This window comes from Zootoca vivipara, chromosome 15 (genome assembly GCF_963506605.1).
Source record: "Zootoca vivipara chromosome 15, rZooViv1.1, whole genome shotgun sequence".
Classification (NCBI taxonomy): Eukaryota; Metazoa; Chordata; class Lepidosauria; order Squamata; family Lacertidae; genus Zootoca; species Zootoca vivipara.
In genome coordinates this window covers 2156393-2177377 of record NC_083290.1, presented here as the reverse complement: position 1 = coordinate 2177377, position 20985 = coordinate 2156393, and the positions used below count along the sequence as shown (strand labels likewise).

General features: G+C 48.2%; 1 protein-coding gene across 3 annotated transcripts in view; it reads right to left on the bottom strand.

The window, feature by feature from the left end:
- EFCAB5 (EF-hand calcium binding domain 5) overlaps window positions 1-19113 on the bottom strand; it is a 73245-nt gene extending 54132 nt beyond the window's left edge. For 2 of the 3 annotated variants that reach the window (XM_060268320.1, XM_035139929.2), the window contains exons 1-6: window positions 18961-19113; window positions 14937-15504; window positions 13639-13795; window positions 12663-12726; window positions 8580-8650; window positions 3474-3629 (exon numbers count right to left, since the gene is read on the bottom strand). In XM_060268320.1, coding sequence (XP_060124303.1) covers window positions 3474-3629; window positions 8580-8650; window positions 12663-12726; window positions 13639-13795; window positions 14937-15496 — 1008 coding nt within the window. In that variant the 5' untranslated portion in view covers window positions 15497-15504; window positions 18961-19113. Of the gene's footprint in view, window positions 1-3473; window positions 3630-8579; window positions 8651-12662; window positions 12727-13638; window positions 13796-14936; window positions 15505-18846 lie in introns of all 3 variants that reach the window. The other variant, XM_060268319.1, reaches the window with a different exon arrangement.
- Between the last annotated feature and the right edge of the window lie 1872 nt (window positions 19114-20985).

Genomic DNA, 20985 nt, shown 5'->3' with positions numbered 1-20985 from the left:
CTCTTGCATTGAGGACAGGGCATGTAGGGTGTCGGAAGAAGGGATGGGGGGGGGGGAGTAGAAATTTCTTCAGACTTCCTGTACTGCTTCACAAACTGTAATGCAAGCATCCTTTCAAATCCAGCCTTCTCTGACTGCAACAATGCTGCTCTCCAGTCAAACAATGCATATTCCCCACCAAAGGAAAAATGTTCACATGAAAAGCATTAGAGTGAGAACAATGTACAGAATGCATAAAAGGTAAAGGGATAAAAGGACCCCTGACAGTTAAGTGCAGTCACGAACGACTCTGGGGTTGCAGCGCTCATCTCACTTTACAGGCCGAGGGAGCCGCCGTTTGTTTTTCCGGGTCATGTGGCTAGCATGACTGAGCCGATTCTGGCGAAACCAGAGCAGAAACCAGAGCAGCGCACGGAAACACCGTTTACCTTCCCGCCGGAGCGGTCCCTATTTATCTACTTGCACTGCGTGCTTTCGAACTGCTAGGTTGGCAGGAGCAGGGACCGAGCAACGGGAGCTCACCCCGTCGCGGGGATTCGAACCGCTGACCTTCCGATCAGCCATCCCTAGGCTCTGTGGTTTAGACCACAGTGTGCCACCCGCATCCCGGTTAGAACGTTAGAGTGAGAACAATGTACAGAATGCATAGCGATAGCCAAAAATGCACCTGTTGGGTGAAATGCAAATAAATTTTAATGCACACTTTTTAAGAAACACACACACACAAACTGATGTGGAAATGGGGAGAACTCAATTTAAGACAGGAAGAATGAGAAACCAAGAGAGTTTCTGTTCGTTTCATCCACCCCTAGAAAAAAAGCTTGATTGGCAGATTGTGATCCTGGCAAATGGGTCAGTGGGATTCAAGGCAATTGACTTGCTTGCCAGAGGCTCAAAGGTTTGAACTGGGAAGCTGAGACCAGAGGCGGATTTAGAGGCGTGTGACTGGTTCAGTTGCACTGGAAGGAGATCGTTGAGGGTGCCGCAGTAGGCGCCACAACTATGATGTAGTATGGAAGGTGAGAGACGGGGTGGCGGCGGCAAATTTTGGCGTTGTAAAAAGTGCCTCTGAAATTGGAGACCCCCCCAGGTCCGCCACTGCTGGGATCTAGCCTAGGAAGCTGGCATAATAATAATAATAATAATAATAATAATAATAATAATAATAATTTATTATTTATACCCCGCCCATCTGGCCGGGTTCCCCCAGCCACTCTGGGCGGCTTCCAACAAAACATTAAAATACAGAAATCAATCATTAAAAGCTTCCCTAAACAGGGCTGCCTTGAGATGCCTTCTAAAGGTCTGGTAATTGTTTTCTTTGACCTCTGATGGGAGGGCATTCCACAGGGTGGGTGCCACTACCGAGAAGGCTAGGACTATGTATGTCCCCAGGCCTCAGAGTTCTTTTTTAGATACAACATGGAATAAAGAGTATGTGCAGCATTGCCTTCTGTGATTAGCAGGCAGCCTGGAGCCTTTGGATTGGCCAGCCCTAGAATAAAATACTAAGAACCTGGTCTGTGCCTAGTCCGCAGAGCAGCACCTTCTGTACTTAAAACCTAGACTGCAATAAATTAACTTTGGAGAATATTAGGAAGCTGCCTTATACTGAGTCAGACCTTTGGTCTATCTATGCAGCTCAGGACTGTCCGTGGTGACTAGCTGAAGCTCTCGCCAAGTCCTACCTGGAGATGCCAGGGATTGAAACCGGGACCTTTGGCATGCAAAGGAGATGCTCTACCTTCTGAGCTCTGGCCCATGCCCACCTCCGAGGTCTAGGTTTTGGTATAGCCACCTATGGTCCTAAACCAGTCTGGACCAGCCATTTAATGCCGTGTCCCCAGTGTCATCCCCAAACGATCCAGATTTAGAGCCTCAGGAAGAGGGATGCATATAGACCGAAATCAAGAGCCCCACTCGGTGCTGGGAAAGGGAGGCTTGCCACCAAGCCAGTGAAACTTAGGAAAGGGGAACAACATGCATGCTCAGCTGGGTGAGAGAATGGAGAAACAGAGAATCCAGCAACCACATAGGTCTTTCCTATGGATTTCCTCTGCATTTTCTGCTTTCCCTTGACGTCTAGCTACAGCAGGAACTGATTACAGCGCCAGGAAGGAAACCAGGTCAAAGCCTAAGGACCTGCATTAAATTTACACTCTGTTTTTGGAAATGATCCAAGCCCACTTGCCTGCTTGTGATGCTCTCAAATATCTGCTAGTTTTTGTGGGTGCTTGTTTGTAGGGCTGGGAAAACCTTTCGCATCCCCGCTATTACCCCCCCCCTCCCCACCAGAAGCCAACCACAAAGGATTTGGAGCCAGGCCTTGCAGAAAGCGGAGGGGGTCATTTCAATTTCCTGACAACCCTTGCCACTAGACGCCTGAGTTTATGCCTGTCCTGAACTTCCATGTTTCCCCGAGAGGCCTGCCACTATCCTAATGGAGGGCTCAGCACCCGGTGGCCCTGGGGCCAGTTGACCCACCACCACCGTCCTGTCAGTTGCTTGCCTTTTAAGTTGAGCAGGAGAGAGACAATGAGCCACCCACCCATGGGTCGTGGACTGCCAACCGAGCCCCTGCTAGTCACAAAGAATGCTGGGCAAGGTGGGCCTTGCAGGACAGCACAGGTAAAGGCACAGTCTGGCGGGCCTGATTAGGCCTCATGAGCCGCAGGTTTCCCACCACTGATCTATTCCAATAGACCATAGAATCATAGAGCTGGAAGAGACCACAAGGGCCATCCAGTCCAACCCCCTGCCAAGCAGGAAACACCATCAAAGCATTCCTGACAGATGGCTGTCAAGCCTCTGCTTAAAGACCTCCAAAGAAGGAGACTCCCACCACACTTCTTGGCAGCAAATTCCACTGCCGAACAGCTCTTACTGTCAGGAAGTTCTTACTATTAAGTTAAACTTACTATTCAGAGCTGCGCTTGGGAAGTCCTAACTAGGGTTGGCAGGGTTATAATCCTGCACACATCCTGCAGTCTCTCCACTAGGGTCTGGGGAGAAACCCGACTCAAATTCACACTGCGCTAAGATCTATGGATGAAGGGTGGCATACAAATTTAATAAATAATAAATAAAAACAACTTTTTAAAAAAAAACAATATGAGAAATGAAACTCCACCAGCCTTCAAAATCCGCATGTATCCAGATTTTGCAATGCGCTTCTCCAATGCATGCAAAAAAATGCATCTATTAGAGAAATGTTGTATTAATATTAATATATGAGTGAAAATAACATACACAAATGCATTGCATTAGGGGGAATTGCTTTGCAAAATGTGCATCAGTCAAAACTGCATTTCTGCATTTAGGGTCAGGATCAGGCTCTGCGTTTCTATCTCGAGAGAGAATGGAGTGCGCTTCCATGGGTGAAGTGAAACTTCTGCGTTAGCAGTACCAAAGTGACCTCTCCAGGGCGCAATGCCCAGGTCCTGGGCTGCCCAGGCGAGAATCAGTGGAGCTACCTTTCCATGGTCGCAGTCGAAGAACAGTTGGAGAAACATCTGCCGCCAGATGTCGTGTCTGATTATGTTACGTGCATCGTTGGCACACTGTAGGAGGTGTTGCAGTAATTGCTGGAACATGTCGCTGTTGAAATTCTTGATGTAAGAATGGAGATACTGGAGAGGCGGGGGGGGGGGGGAAAGAAGGGGAGAAAACGCACATTTTATTCCCTTTTGCCATCGCTCAGCATCACTCATTGTCTTGTTCATATGAACCTTAACGTTGAAGTCGCTCACCCTTATGACGAATCTGGATCATCCTTCCTCCTATTTGTATCCTATCCTTCCTCCAAGGAACTCAGGGTGATCCATATAGCTGAAAGCACCCTCTGTTTTATCCTCGCAGCCACCCTGTGAGGTAGACTGGGCTCAGAGAGAACAGCTGCTCCTTAAGCTTCGCCCAGAAAGGCATAGACGTCCAAACAGAGCCAGGTGGAGCTCCAGGGGTAAAAACTTCTCCCCACAGCTCTCGTTTGTAAATGTAGAAACAAAACAGTGGAAGAGGCAGAGTCGCTGCAGAAGCAGCTAAGCGATAATGCTACATAAATCATAGCTGCCAAGTTATCCCTTTTTTAAAGGGATTTTCCCTTATGCTGAATAGGCTTCCTCGCGAGAAAAGGGAAAACTTGGCAGCTATGTACATAAATACACCTCATCACTAAAACATCAGAGCTTTACAGCAAGAGATGGATCTGCAATTTAGGAAAATTACAAGCAAGCACGGAATGATTTCCACACAGCTGCCACCTATTTGTTTGCCTTCGGAAGCATTTTTGCCTCCTCGGAATTGAGGCCACAACTCGCACCAAGCACAAAACAGATCTCTTTTTTCTCCTGCTCAAGAGTAGCTTGAGTAGCAGATTGAAGCTGGCCATTGCAGAGCCCAAGAGTTGGATTGGGCCCTTGTGCTTAACGTCCCCTGCTATATTTCCTCTTTGTGTTAAGTTACCTATCAGATTTTTGTGTGACTTGCGATTTACGATCATAACAAAAATACATTTATTTATTGCATCTCTGCCCCACCTTTTCCCCTGAGGAGCTCAAGGTGGCATGAAGGGTTCTCCTCCTCCTCCTCCTCCTCCTCCTCCTCCTCCTCCTTTAACCACCACGGCAACCCTGCAAGGTAGGTTAGCCTGAGAGGTAGTGATGTTTGTCACTGGTATGAGCTTTCATGTGCATGCACACTTCTTCATACAACTCACTTGTTCTTTCAAGATGTGAAAGCCAAAAGTAGTATAACCTTCCCCTCCCCTCATATTCTGCATTTCTGTGCCACATAGAACGGGGGGGGGGTCCCCTTTGCTGCAGCCAGCACTGAAACGGAGAACGTCAGCCTCACGGCAGGCCAGAGAAATGAAATAAAACAAATTTATAGATGATCCCCGAGGTAGCATTCTGCACAATCCTCTTCCAAAAAGAAATCTGGCAGCAGGTGGTTCCAGAGTTGATTGGAATCATCATTATTGTTACTTTTACCAAAGAAAGAAGATCAACAACAAGAAGAGAAAAAGGAAGGAAGGAAGGAAGGAAGGAAAAGAAGAGGAAAGGTTGAAATTCTGGAGACCACCTTCATTTGCCTCAATCCTCCTGACTTTGGGAAGAAGACTATTGAGCCAGGATTTATTTGAAGCTTGTGTCTCAGAGACACGTTTAACACTTCAGATTTATTGCCCCGTGAGATTTTAATGGGGGAAAAAATAAGAAGGCCGTTCAAGAAATGTGGTCTGCACAGTGTAAATAATAAAGGTTGTCGGCAGGAACCGCAATCTCCCGTCTTTGGGCTGAATTATGATGGCATTTTTATTTGTATTTTAAAGCCTGCTGCTGTTGTGGGCTGGATGGGGCGGTGTGTGCATGACACGTAGGGAAGAAGGCTTGGGTTACTAAGTTCTCCTTAGACTCACGGATGTAATCATGTACATCAATTTCAATGGGCCTACTCTGAGTATGACTGGCACTGGATGCTATGCAGCATCACAAACTATGACCTTGTTGTTTCTTTCATTTAGGTTGATTCCAGATTCATCTTGGGCCCTTTCATGGTTTTTGCCTGAATTCTTAGCGGCATTGTGCAGCCTTGGGGTACTGCTGAGATGTTTTGATGGGCCAGTTGAAAAATTCATTCCAGGTTTTTGTTCTGAATTGAATTATTAGTTGACCACCGTGTGGAATCAGCCTTGATCCATCTATCTCCAACGCCTCCTTTGTTCTCTGGAAAAGTCATCTGACTCTGTCTGGAGTGTGGCCTTCGGTCTTTACCTCATTCTAGCTCAGGGGCTGAATGCCACCCACTGTACCTCCTTTTGTGGGCTTTGGGACTTCCCCCAGGCCACGCCCCATTCAGGGGCCACACCCCTTTCTTCAGGCCACACCCACCCACCCACCCACTCCTCCTCTGCATCTTCCTCAAGGGCCTTGAGCTGAAAAAGTTGAGTGTCGCTTCTGTGTTCCCCATCCACTTTTGGCCTCTGGCATGTGGCCCCCAGGAGATTGCCTATAAGGCAATGTGGCCCTCAGGCTGAAAAAGGTTCCCTGCCAAGGCTCTAGCCTACGGCTGAACAGGAAGGAATCCAGAATTCAAATGTGAACTGCAGAGACTGATGCCTGATGGATTGTGGAGACAGAAAAAGAGATTCTTTACATGCTTGTTGTTGCTGATCCTTCTCCAAATTAGCTGCAGTCACTCTGAGGTTAAATATCTCATTGTGAGCTTAAAACAAGATTTGACAAATTACCTTTTTTAAAAAAAATGTTTCTCTGCTGAATGCTTAAAAGGGTGGCTTTCAAAAGCAGGGAGGTGAGTAATGACATGTTGCCACTTGCTCTGAGTCTCCCTCCAGCTGCCTTATGCTCCATCCTCAGTTTTAGTAAGGAAGCATGCCAACTGGCACTGCTAAGGCTGCTCATGGTTCTAGTCCATAGTCTTGCACTCATAGTTCTTTCAGTGTGACTCCACAATACGATTCATTTCTGATAAAACACTGAGAACTTGGCAAGCAAACACACATACAGAGAGAGAGAGAGAGAGAGAGAGAATGAGAGTGTGTGTGTCTTTATAGCTATATCTATAGCAATATCTCCACACTGATCACCATCAAGAGGCCTGCAGAACCCTCAGGGGTATACCAAGCCTCCTGCGTGAATTGGCTAATAGAATTTCAAGAGCAATAACAGATGTGCTGGGAACAATGCTAATTGTGTGATAATGAGGGTGCCCATCGAAGACAGTCCCCCGAGTGCCACTAGTGGAAAATCTGAATTCATCAGGACTCTCACTACATGGCTAGACTTTGTCTCTCAACGTTTCCCCTGCTGCTGATTCGCCCTGGAAGGAAGCCTTTGCTTCGGAATTGTTGTCTGGTGGCTGTTGCAGAGCATGGAGGAGGAGGCAGGATGGGGAGGGCTGGGAATCTGCTGGGGGTGGAAGAATGGAGATCCCTGGAATGTATAACTGATTGCTGTGTGTGTGTTGGTGGAGGTGAACTCAGGCCCAAGAATGGGGCAGCATTCAGTACCTGACAGGTGGAGAGCTGCATGCCAAACTGTGTACCTTTGGGTGGCTGAGCTTCCATACACATATATATTGCTGTGAGCCTGTATGATGCCTGCCTATACCTCCTAATTCCTGGATCCAGCAAGGGATAAAATCCAATCAAGGATCACATCGTTGAATTGCCAGGCCCCTAAATATGGGTCATAGCACGCCAGAGCATAGCATAGCATGGGGTCACGAAGAGTCGGACACGACTAAACGACTAAACAACAACAACAACAAATATGGGTCATACTCATTAGTATAAGAAAAGAAGTTGCCCTTCAAGGAATGGCAAAGAGATATTTCAAAATTTATCTAGCAGGGGAAGAAGTCAATAATAAAACATAAATTACTAATGGATTCTAAAGATAGAGGCGGCTTTTCCCTCCCAGATTTAAGAATATATTATGAGGTGTCTTGTCTATGCTGGCTTCGGGAATGGATAACATTACAAAATGCAGATATTTTAGACTTGGAGGGTTATGATAATAGATTTGGTTGGCATGCGTATTTATGGTATTAAAAAGTGAAGGTACACAGAGGATTCCTGAACCATTTAATAAGAAAATCACTATATGTGGTATGGGAGAAATATAAAAATTTGTTAGGACAAAAAGAAGTTGTTCTGTGCTAGGGGGCAAATGGGTGTGCCCCTTCCCTCACTTGGCTGGAAGTGAGAAGGACAATAGCCAGAAGGGCTCCAAGCTAGCCAACTCCAGACCATCTTGGAGCCCCTAGCATTGTGGCCTCATTTGCAGGCAGTGGATTCGGGGAGGGGGGGGTGGTGGCAGTGGCAGTTATCTGATTTTGGGACATGGGGAATTCTAAAAACACAAGAGGATGAATTTCTAGGGTCACCCTTGCAGGATAAATGGTTTCTTAGCAGCACAATTATATGCTAAGGGAAGAATATAAAGCTCCCTGCCTTGGTTTTGCTTCATAACCCTAAGGTGGTGTTGGGCTGCCTGGGTGTCCCTTTGCAGGGAAAATGAGCAGGTGGCAGGGAGAGTGGATCCTTTTTCCAGCCACTGCCTGTTACCCTTGAAACTCATATAGGTTTCCCAATCTGTCTCCCATCCAGGCCCCGGCTCAAAAGAATATCTACTTTAACCCACTTCATATAGAATCATAGAATCATAGAGTTGGAAGAGACCCCAAGGGCCATCCAGTCCAACCCCCTGCCAAGCAGGAAACACCATCAAAGCATTCCTGACAGATGGCTGTCAAGCCTCTGCTTAAAGACCTCCAAAGAAGGAGACTCCACCACACTCCTTGGTAGCAAATTCCACTGCCGAACAGCTCTTACTGTCAGGAAGTTCTTCCTAATGTTTAGGTGGAATCTTCTTTCTTGTAGTTTGAATCCATTGCTCCGTGTCCGCTTCTCTGGAGCAGCAGAAAACAACCTTTCTCCCTCCTCTATATGACATCCTTTTATATATTCGAACATGGCTATCATATCTCCACCTGATTATCCATGGAGGGAGAAGCAGGAGGAGGGAAAAGCCCCGCTCAGGGACATTGTTCCTCCTCACCTCTGTGAACTGCTCTTCGTTCAGCTTCACTCCCAGGGACCCCACGGATTCCAGAGGCCTGGCGTAGATTCCTGCGGAGGTGAAGCAGATGTGAGAGCAGGTATTAAGCAGTGGAAGAATTGGGCAGCAGGTGCCTCTCTGGCAAAGGGTTCAATCTGCATCTTTTAACACTAGTGCAGCTCATTGTGGGTCGAGGGGCCACAGCTCATTTGCACAAAACCCATGGAAACCAACGTATTACAAAATTACACCAGCACAAGGGCTTTCGATACCCTGTCTTTGATTCGAACCACAGGGATGGGGAACGTGGGGACGGAGAGTGAAAGCAAGCCCCGCTGCCTGGAACTGTGGGAGGCTCCTCCCCCTCAGAGTCATTTGCATAGCCCTGCCTCTAAAACAAATGGACCCCGCCCCTGGATGAAGATGAATTATATCAGGCGAGTGGAACTTACCTCTGCCCAAGGGGCGCACTTCCTCGTGGGCAGAGTGGGCAAGCCAGAGGCAAAAGGGGACACAGCAACAGCTGGGACTCTACAGAGGGCCACACAAAAGCTAGATGTTTCTGCGCACACACACATATGCAAACACCCATCTCTCCAAGGTCAAAGAAGGCATTCTGGCCAGGCCAAAGCCCTTAAGGAGGCTAGTGAAAGGCGTGGCCTGGAGACAGTCCCAAGGGCCACATCGAGAGGCCTGGAGGGCCACATTCCGCTTCTAGGCCATCAAAGGATCACTGCATCTCCACTACGTGACATTGACCTTGGCTTGGCTTGGTTTGCCCAGCACACGTGCCAGAAAAAGGAACTACCATTGGCCAACTGGTACTGTGGGATGATGCCACATCCTGCTTCCAGTTGTTGTTGTTTTGTTGTTGTTGTTGTTGTTTAGCTTTCTATATCATCCTTCATCCAAAGATCACAGGGCGGTTTACAATTTATAAAACCACAAAATATTAAAGTGGCATATTTTTTTTCTGTTTAGAAAACAGGTGGCAGCTGGGGGAAATTGGCATAACCCTGTCCTGATGGGTTTATGTTCTTTCAGTAAAAAAACAGGCTTGGTCTAATATGTAACCTGGTCTACCACTGCAAGCAGTCTTGGAAGGAAAAAACAACAACACGTTGCACAGCTTGCTTTCCTTTCCAAAGAGCAGCGCCAGGTTATGTTCTGTGCCACCCCAGCAACAACTGCAGCACCCGTATTTGGAAAACAAAGTTTACTATATACAGTCAGGTTGCAATTCTGACTTTGGAACAACCCCTCTTTATCCCAGAGACTTCCAAGTAAATATTCACAGTGCTGGGTTGTCTATAAGGATGGATGTATCTGCCATTTTCAGTTTCGCTCAGCTTCTCGTTTTTTCAGTCTTAAATTCAGTTCTCCACATTTTTGCATCAGTTTGTGATTATTATTTTTTTAAGTCCTCACGAAAACTAGGCAGCATCTTAGAGCAGTTTCCTCTAATAAAATGCATTTTTATATGTTATTTTCACTAACACGTCGTTGTTTTTATGCACCCACCCACCCACCCACCTAATACACATTATTCGATTGGAGAACTGCAATGTGAATTTCAAAGGATAGCTCTCTTGCTGTTTGAGTATTGCTCTGGAATGCACAAATTAGGTAAGCCTGTATCAAAATCTGATCCAAACAAATCTCTCCTCCGCCCCTAGTTGCCAGATCTTCAAGCCGCGTTTTAGGGTGGGCAGAAGATAAGGGTGAAGGACGGGGCAAGTCTAGAGAGCATTTATCTGGGATGTCAGGAGAGCGAGAGCGATAAATGTTATGTTACCACCAGGGGGACTTCCACCACAGGGTCAGAGAAGACTAACCAGAGAACACCCAGTGGGCTTCATTTATTGCTGGCTCCTGAAGACATTCACGGGCAGTAAATTATTTTCATGACCCCATAAAGAACAGCTTTATGCTCGCTCAGTGTGTTGGGCTCTGCTAAATGGATGGCTCCAGGAAGCAAAGAACAGCCGGTCACCTGAAGAACAAGCATCTCGCTAAAGGGCAGGTAACATATGACCCACAGGCTACATGCCTCACAAGTCCATTTTTACATATCAGCCTCGGGCAGACTGGCATGGCCCTGGTCTCCCCTCTCTCCTGCCCACTTTCAGCCTTCTCCTAAAAAGGCTGGTCGTACTAAGTGAGCAACAGATACGACTCAGTCCGTGGTTCTGCCAGGGACTGGCTGGACCCTGAGCCGTGGTGGCTGGATACTGATGAGAGGGCAGCGGGAGAAGAGGGGTGGGAGACTGACTTGGCAGAAGGGATCGGTGATCTGGGTGAGCCTGCAACAGCTGGGAAATGAGAGTCAGAGGCAGGAGAAGGTGAAGGATTGGAGAGTGAGGAACAGGTGCAGGAGGAAGGAGAGATGTGTCAGGCTGGTGGAGAGTCAAGGGCTTCCACACCTCCTCCTCCTGCCCACACATCTCCTGCTTCACTGTCTCCCAGGGCCAGAAGAGGACTGAAGAGGGAGGAGCAGAAGCAGGTTACACACAGGCATAGTCTTCACCTGCTTGTGCGAAGCATGGGTGGGGAAGATGCATAAGCCGAGGTTGGGGCCTCTCTGTTGCGGCAGCTGCCTCATCTGGTGCACCTCTAGGAGTAGCTCAGAGACACAGGACTGATGTATCTGCCTTTTCCTAACTTGTACGTGTACAGTTGACAATGAAGAGTTAATTCCTCACTCTGGACATTCCTTGCACTGTGGCAGCTTCAATGCCTCAGCTGTGATGGCCAAACTACATGTTATATTGGGAGTTCTGGGACGAGTACTCCTGCTGTAATTTTCACTTTCAGAAAGCAGCTGTGGGCAGGATCTGGATCAGAATCTGTAGGATGTGGAGAAACAGAACCCTTTGCCCCCACATAGGAAGCTGCCTTATACACCGAGTCAGACCCATGAGACGTCCAGCTCAGTATTACCGGTATCTATACCAGGCATGGCCAAACTTGGCCCTCCAGATGTTTTGAGACTACAACTCCCATCATCCCTAGCCAATAGGACCCAGTGATCAGGGAACTGTGGTCCCAAAACATCTGGAGGGCATAGCTGCCAAGTTATCCCTTTTTTACAGGGATTTTCCCTTATGCTGAATAGGCTTCCTTGCGAGAAAAGTGAAAACTTGGCAGCTATGCTGGAGGGCCAAGTTTGGCCATGCCTGATCTATACCGAGAGGCAGGGGCACTCCAGGGATTCAGGTAGGGGTCCCTCCCAACCCTACGTGGGATTGAACCTGGGATCTTCTACATGCCAAGCAGGTGCCCTGCCACTGAGCTGCTGCCCTTATCTGAATCCTAGGACTTAATCCCCTCCTGTCTGATGTGGCTATTAGCCCAAGGGGAAAATATAGATACCATGTGCCTGTGGCTGTGTGGTGGTTGTGGGTCAGGGCCACAGCATGGAGGGAAAGGGTTGGGGCTTCCTCATCCTGACCCTTGACACCAGGGAATCCTCCACTTTTCGAAGAGCAAAATAACACTGGAAGTTAGAACTCCAGCGTCACACGGATTGTGTCTGAGAACCAGAACTATATACAGTCGCTGCTCCCTGGGGGATCTCTCCCAGATCCTGCAGAAGCTGGCCTTCACCCCACAACTTGCCACACACATTCCCTTCTGCAAGGCCAACCCCTCTAAGCCTTGCTCCTTGCAGTGCAGGATCGCAGCCTGGCTGGAAGAGGACCCTTCAGCCTTTTCCAACCTGGTGTCCTCCAGATCTTTCAGGCTACAGCTCCCCTGAACCCTGACCACTGGTCATGTTGCCTGGGAATCGTGGAATTTGTGGTCCCAAACATCTGGAGGGCACCAGGTTGGGGAAGGCTGGTGTAAGGCTGAACAGGGTTGGGAGACTGCTAGAGGGAAGTACCTGCCTTTGCATCACAGCTCTTTGGCTACTTGTGATGCATTTGAATAAATGGATGGGGCCTTTGCTGATGGAGAACCCCAAATGTTCCTGAGGGTTCTGCGTGCATCATTCCCCCCCCCAGCAATCAGGAACACCCCTCCTTGACTGGAGTTATTTGGATCAGAGCTTGTGGAACCAAGGGAAGGTGGATGTGGCATTACCTGTCCCATCGTCACTGAATTCTGAAGAGACAGACTCCATGAATGACGTCAAGGCACTTTGGACCTGCAAGTGGAAGAACCCATTTCAAAGGCTGGTCAAAAAGAGGCCCCCTTTTGGCCCAATCCAGGCTCTGTTGGGCTGGGAGGAGCACTCCTCAGCCTTACAAGTCATTCAGAGCCGGAAGCATAGAAGCATAGAATTGTCAAGTTGGAAGGGATCCTGAGACCCGTCTAGTTCAACCCCCTGCAATGCAGGAATCTTTTGCCCAATGTGGGGCTCAAACTCACGACCCAGAGATTAAGAGTCTCATACTCTACCAGCTGAGCTATTTGAATTGTCCGAAGTTGGATCACGCACTGGTCTGGAGGCGACTTCTTGACTATGGGCTATAAGTTGGGGGTGCAGAATGGCCAGGCCTGGGGGTAAATGGGAACTGGGGTAGCTGCGGTGTTGTGCAGTTTTGGTTCCTACTTGCAAATGTGTGGTCTGCCTAGGGATGACCCTGCCTTGCGGAAAATACGATCTTATCCACTGAATTGGATCTTACCTGATGCATGGAAAACCCAGAGAGATTTTGCTTAATCAAGCTTCTGTGGGTAAGATGGGATTTTTACGAGGGAGGCACAGGTGGGAAACAACAATAAAAGCTCTCTGGTCCGGGGGAATTAATTGGGATACAGTACGATCAAAATACAGGCCAAGCAGAAGTTTGGGTGAGCCCTAAGTACCGGTAGTGCTTTTCCTATTGCGGGTCCTTCAGAACTGGAAATTTAGCCCATCTTAAAAAAATAGTTGCTGACCAAGGACTCAGTGAGACCATACAAAAAAGTAGGCACGGAACAGAGGGAGAGGGGCTGAGCCTCAGCAGCCATTTTCAGACCAGGCCTGTTCACTGCCAGCAATATGGCCGAAGGAAAGTGCCTTTCAAAAGCCCTGGGTTTGTTTGTTTTTTGGAGGGGGGGAGGGCAGCATTACCAGCAGAACAGGGATCTGTCCTGTGAGATCCATTGTCCACTCTTTGAACTGCATGGACAGAGCCTCCTTCCGCATGTCTCTCACGTGAGTCTTGATCTTTTCCACCTGCTCCCTCTGCTTGCGTTTTTCTTTGACCAGAGTCTTCATCTGTGCCAGCCTGCAGGGCACAGGGGTAACGGGACTTGAACCGGGGTGCCTTACTCCCACCCACCCCGGAAATTTCTTACAGTTGAGCAGCACTGTCCTCCCACCCCCCTGAATTAAATTAATGCTTTGTGACTGCACAACTCAGGAGTGGAGTCCCTAAGACGGTCGGACGGCACCTTGTATGCCTCCTTCCAGCAACTCCTGCAGCCAAGCTGGTGCCAAACCTCTCGCTCTCCTTTCCTTTGGACCACATCAGCAAGGCTAGGGGGGCATCTTGTTCTCTGGGCAGCCAGGACCTCCATACACAATGCCCAGGCTTGTGCCCTGGGGAGGTCACTTTGGTGCTAACACAGCAAAAACAACACAGGAAGCAACAGTTACGAGTTACTAGTCTGTTGCCACAACAGGCGCTGTGATTCTCCAGCGGTTCAGCCCCAGAGGCATACTCCATAGTCTCTTGAGACTGACAGATGCCAACAACTAATGGTGTGTGTGTGTGTGTGTGTGTGTGTGTGCAGGATACTGGACTAATTGAGCCATTGGACTGATCACTTCCCTCTAATGGTGATCACAGCTGGTGAGTGCCAACAGAACTAGGGACGAAACAGGTCATTAAGAAAGAAGAGGGAATTATCAGCTTGCTTGGGTGGGATTCCTGAAGAATGCCCCATACTCCAGCCAGCCCCAAACAAAGACTGAGTAGGGGGCATGGAATGTTGCAGGTCAGCTGGAAAACAAAAAAAGGGGGGGAAGGAAAATTGGGGGTGGTAGAATGGCCTGCCAGAGCCCCTTTTACAGGGATTGCAGAGGAGGAGGTCAATGGGGATATACAGTACTGTACTGCAACATTTTGCTGCAGGACACACTTGCATTCCCATGCTCCTAAGAGGTCGGCTCTTGGAGTGTGTAGAGATAAGAACAACCCACCCTCTGTGTCTCTGCCTGAGTCCCCGTACTGAACATGTCTCCTCAGCCTTTGCCTCCACGTCATGACATGCTGGTGGAAGTCAGAGTAGCTGTGCAGACAAACACCTCGGAGGGTTGCAAGTTGCACTCTTCCTACCCGCCTCCCTTTACCCACTTCGATGTTCCTCATCCTCAATGGCTGACTAGGCTTTGTGAAAGGGAGGCTGCAGGCTGGAGACACTCACTTGTGCAACGTGGTCTCGGGCACTTTGGTTTTCAGCTCGTCTGCGACGGCTTTCATTCCGCGCACGTAGGGATTGGGCATGGCGGCAATCTCATAGGCCGGGTTGTGCCTCATCAGGTACTCTCCCAGGAAAGTGATGGGGTCAAAGGTAAGGGGCTCAGATTCCTCCTTTTCCAGAGCCTTCTTCCTCTCTGCAACCATGAGCAGCTTCTCCACGCCAGGGACCAAAGTGGGGAGGAGCTTATCAACCAGGTAGGCCCGAGTCTCCAGGGTCATGCTCTCGTCGTTGAACCAGTCGCGAGACAGCTTGTCTGGGGGCTCTTTCTTCTCCACCTTTTTTTGCACCATCTTGCTGTTGCGGAGCTTTTGCACCCTCGCCTGCTGCAGATCCAAAGCCCTCGGCTGCAAGGTCTCGTAGAAAACGGACTTCCACTGAGCATCTGTCTGCGGAGTCAGTGGCCTAACCGCCCCCCTTGGGCTGCTGGTTGCTTCTTCCAAAGGTGTCTCGCTGAAGGGGCTTCTCTCAGAACCCGCCTCGCTCTTCTCTGGTTCGATATCCATGTTTCACGCTGCACATCAGGAAAAGGAGGAACGTAAACGGAGTCAGAGCATTGGGTCCATCTACCTCAGTACTGTCTACCCTGACCGGCAACGGCTCTTTAGGGTTTTAACCAGGGGTCCTTACCAGCCCTGCCCGGAGGCACCGAGAGCCTTTTGCATGCAAAGCAGGGGCTGTATCCCTGACCTATGGCTCTTCCCCCCAAAATAGGGGGGTAGTCCTTTCAGAATGTCTCTAGCGTACCACAACCAAGTGGCTACAGGCCTTACAAAACAAAAAAACAAATTTTATATAGTATGGTGGCCATTTCTAACACATATTAATATCAATGAATATTCGTTACAATTTCCATCGAGTCAGATAACATTATGGAATACTTACATTTACTGGACAGTCTCAGATTAAATATAGGAAGAGAGGGGAACTAGCCCCGTTGTATATGGGGGGGGGTTGTGCAGAGAGAGTCTCTTCCTTTAAATTCCTGGGAGTTTACCTTAGTGAAGACCTCACTTGGAAAAACAATATAACTCAGGTGGTTAGGAAGGCCCAGCAGAGACTCCATTTTCTCAGGGTTTTGCGAAAGAACAATGTTAAACAACAATTGATGTCCTCCTTCTACTGGTCCACAATAGAAAGTGCCCTCTCATATTGTATCACAGTGTGGTACATTGGCATGACAGCCACGGAAAGAAAGTCTTTACAGAGGGTGGTGAACACACACAGCACATGATATCATGGGTTGTCCCCTGATGACATCGCAAGGGATCGCGGCCAGCACCTCTTTAATCTTCTACCCTCGGGTAGAAGATATAGAAGTATAATCAGTCGTACCAATAGGCTAAAAAACAGTTTCTATCCGTGGGCTGTTAGGCTGCTGAACGGAAAATAATATAGTGCAACTGACTTTTGGAGTTGGTGTGTTGTGCAACAAGCACACAGTGTGCAATGAGATTGAGTGTTTTTTTTTGGGGGGAGGCTCAGTTAATTTCATTGTACACAGGTTGTACATTGACAATAATGGCATTATTATTATTACTGCTAATTGATGATATCAAGGCTATATTTCCCCTTTATTTTGTATTTGTTATACCGGTATCTTCCCTTCTCTTGTAGCTGAAGGGTTTCCCAATAATCTATTCAACAATATCTTTATCGTACCTTGTTGATATTGTTGTTCTTGTTTTTTGGTTGTATATAAATACAATAAAAAGTAAACAGCAGCAGGAAGAAGAAGAAGAAGAAGAAGAAGAAGAAGAAGAAGAAGAAGAAGAAGAAGAAGAAGAAGAAGGAGAAGAAGAAGGAGAAGAAGAAGAAGAAGAAGGCGGCAAGAGCCCAGTCCTCTTGTTTCTAAACTAAGGACTGATAGGAACATGATTCTTGTGGATGTCACTATTCCCCTCCAGCCACCCATTATAGATGGGCCTTAAGTTCCATCAAGGTCACCAATTTCACACTAGTTTCGCTCTTGAGAACACATTCTGTGTTTTTTTCCCGGATGCCCAGCAGAGGGCCATTTCGGAGACTATGAAATCGCAAAAGCTCTGCAGCCCTAAGATTTGGTTGCAGGCAGAATTGCTACCTCATACTTTGGATTTTGAAAATGATTTTTTAAAAAAATACAAGGCCCATTTTCTCTGTGATCCTGTTGCTGGACTTCTGCTCTCAACCTCTTGTGCAGAACACCTGGATACCTGCTTGCCAACATGTACGAATAAGGGAGAGTAGACACTGGGGCCACAAATCGAAGGGTAGGGAAGAGCTGTGACCGTCTTCCCTCCTTAAGCCAAGAGACAAGGGAGCTATCGAGGGGTTGCAATGTGGCCCCTGCATGGGCTGTCATCATCACCCCTCCCCACTCATCATGTGACGTGAGGTGAGCTTTAACGTCCCTTATTTTAATAGCCTTTGGACCAGACAGCACTGGATAGCTCAGTTGGTTAGACATGGTGCTGATAATGCCAAGGCTGCAGCTTTGATCCCTGTGTGGGTTGGACTAGATGAACCTCAGGAACCCTTCCAGCTCTACAGTTCTATGACTGTGAAAACATAAGATGAGACTTGCTGGATTGTCTTGCGTCCTGTTCTCACAGTGGCCAACCAGATCTCTTTCTCCCTTCCCTTCTCCAATCTTTGCTCTCCCTTGCTGCAGCATCTTCTGCTCCCTTGGGATAAGCACTTTCCTCTCAGCCCGATGTGAACCAGGTACGAGATGGATGTTAAAATCACAGGAAAGGGAACAGAAGAAACTGCTGTCTACAGAGCCCAGACCACCAGCCCATCAAATTCAGTATTATCTAGTGAGCTGCGGTTGTTTCGTAAGCCACCATTCCTATAGTGGCTCTCCTGGTCATCACCGACAGGCAGCGGCTCGCCAGGGCCACAGGCAGGAGTCTTTCCAGCCCTACCTGGTGATGCCATTGGAGGTTAAAGCTAGAGCCTTCTGCACACAAGCAGATGTCCTGCCACAGAGCCCTTCCCCCAAGCACCCAGCCCTGAATAATGGCCTGGTGTAAATAACATAGAGAGCTCCCTTTCAGCAAGCCACACTTCTGGTCTAGCTAGCTAGCATTGTCTACACTGTCTGGCAGCAGCTCTCCAAGGTATCTTTTCTAGTCCTAGGTGAGCATGCAAGGCGTAAACCCTACTGCTGGCAGCGTCAGTGACAAAAGGTGGTTCATGGTACCCTAGCATCCTGGCGTTTTTTCTTTCACTAAGCTCTCCAAAGCCTGACTCTTCCAAAGAATCATAGAATCATAGAGTTGGAAGAGACCACAAGAGGCCATCCAGTCCAACCCCCTGCCAAGCAGGAAACACCATCAAAGCATTCTTGACATATGTCTGTCAAAGACCTCTGCTTAAAGACCTCCAAAGAAGGAGACTCCACCACACTCCTCGGCAGCAAATTCCACTGCCAAACAGCTCTTACTGTCAGGAAGTTCTTCCTAATGTTTAGGTGGAATCTTCTTTCTTGTAGTTTGAATCCATTGCTCTGTGTCCGCTTCTCTGGAGCAGCAGAAAACAACCTTTCTCCCTCCTCTATATGACATCCTTTTATATATCTGAACATGGCTATCATATCACCCCTTAACCTTCTCTTCTCCAGGCTAAACAAACCCAGCTCCCTAAGCCGTTCCTCATAAGGCATTGTTTCCAGGCCTTTGACCATTTTGGTTGCCCTCTTCTGGACACGTTCCAGCTTGTCTGTATCCTTCTTGAACTGTGGTGCCCAGAACTGGACACAGTACTCCAGGTGAGGTCTGACCAGAGCAGAATACAGTGGTACTATTACTTCCCTAGATCTAGATGCTATACTCCTATTGATGCAGCGCAGAAATCGCATGTCTTCCCTTACCTTTTCAGAGCCAGCCAACGTCAAGAAAGGGAGATGCCCCCTCCCAAGCTATGCTGGAGTTGCCTGGGAATTCAAGGAAGAGAGCCGTCTAATTTTAACCACCGAGAAACTTACCAGGGGATCCAGAGTACAGTCCTCTTGCAGAATCTTACTCTTCTGTATGTGTTTGACTGTTGCCGAGCAACAGTCCCCAGGGGGTTGCTGGGCTTCCAACTACAGAGTGAGGTGGGTTCATCTCCCTTCTCTGGCAGCTGGAGGAGGGTGAGCGCCTTCGTGTTGTGCCTTGCTGCAATGACATCACTGTGTTGTTAGGAATAAAATGAGAGAGAGCCGAGAGATCAGAGTTAACAGCCAAGTCTTACGCTGGGAGGAGGCAGTGACAGCCGCATAACCCTTCCTGCGGGAAGAGGAGATCACACCTTTCCGCAAGTGCCTCAAACAGCCTGGAGGGCAGCAAGGGAACTGCGGTGGTGGGTGGCTGTAAGCAGAGAATGGGTCTGTTGCAGGTCAAATTCTGGGAAAGGCTTTTGGGGGCGGACTCCTAAGGATAAAGAGAGTAGGGCATGTTCCTGGGGCCAGCTGGTCACAACGCCCTCGTGGGCTCTTTGATATAAAAGCTGGCCCTTAGAACTGTGTCAGTGGTACTGAGATAAAACTCCTTGGGCACAGCAAACAAGTAGGAGGTGCGCATTAAAAGCTAGCCGGGCAGCGTGAATTCGGTGGGGCTTACTCCTGAGTATGCACACTTAAGGCTTGTGCTGTAATTAACTGACAGGGCAGGCATGGCCAGATTTCACTCATCCTTTTTCTGAGGGCACAAATATTATCAAACCTGAACCATCATGGCTTCTTACATAAAGTTGAGCCATTGGGCTGTCCAGCTTACTGTTGTCCACAATGACCTGCGGCAGCTCTGCAGGGTTTCCGGGATGGGACCTCCTTGGTCCTGGCTGGAGATGCTGTCCGGGATTGAACCTGGGACCTTCTGCGTGCAAATAAGATGCTCTGCCATTGACCGGTGGCCTTTCTCCAGTGTTCCTCAGCGAAATGCCATGTGCCATTGTCTTCAGGGGAGGCTTTGCTCTTATGTTCTCCCACCACCAAACATATCTTTGGCAAGGGTGAACAGAAGAGACCACCTCTGTCGTGAGCATGGAGGCTGTGGAACTCCCCGCCCCAGGAAATAAAATTGGCTGAAACCCTTCTGCTTATTTTCCTCCCAACCGTTTGTTGACTGCGCAGACGGCAGAGTCCGCACAGAGCCCAGACAATTAAAACATGAGCGTATTTTAAACATTAATTAGAACATGTGAACACGTTAAAAATCAATCCGTGTGATTTCCTGTCTGAAAACCAGCAGAAGGCGCTTGACAGCATAAGTGGACTAGTGGTTCCACTAGACTCAGTCTAGCCAGCTATTAAAACTTGGTTATTGAATATTTTGCTGGTAATGATCTGCTCTCTTATTTGGGGTCTTTCCCTCACCCCTTGCTTTGAGCATCTCAGTCTGTGCTGGACAGATGGGACTTAAACAGTAGGCAATCAGCAAACAAAATGGCTCTCCTTCAGGACTAGCAATTGCCCTCTGTGTGTTTGTCTTTTGCCCTCAAGGCAATGCTTCTCATCTGGCCCTGAATGTGAGGCATTTGTCCTTTGGTCACATCCACATCATACATTTAAGCACACTGAACACACATGAATTTCCCCAAAGAAACATGAGAACTGTAGTTTGTTAAGGGTGCTGGGAATTATAGCTCTGTTGGGGGGGGGGGGTAAACCACAGTTCCCAGTATATATATTTTTGGGGTAGCAATGAACTTTAAATGTATATGAGCAGTGAAAACAGGTTGCTAGCATTTTCCTGAATGGGCCACTGGTGATGTTTTAAACAGAGAGGCCTCAGCACCCTAATCTTTGGGGCTGCCTCCTTCATCTGCTATTTTTCAAGCATGCTATGGGAGGACTAGAATGTGGTTTCAGACAGTGGGAATATTCCCAGCGCTACCTGGAGATGCCAGGGTTGAAGCTGGGGGCTTTGGCATGCAAAGCAAGATGCTCTCTACCACTGAACTTCCCTTAAGAATAAAGAAAGATTCCAGTCCTCATGGCTTTGAATGAATGCCTGATTTAAATAGGTAC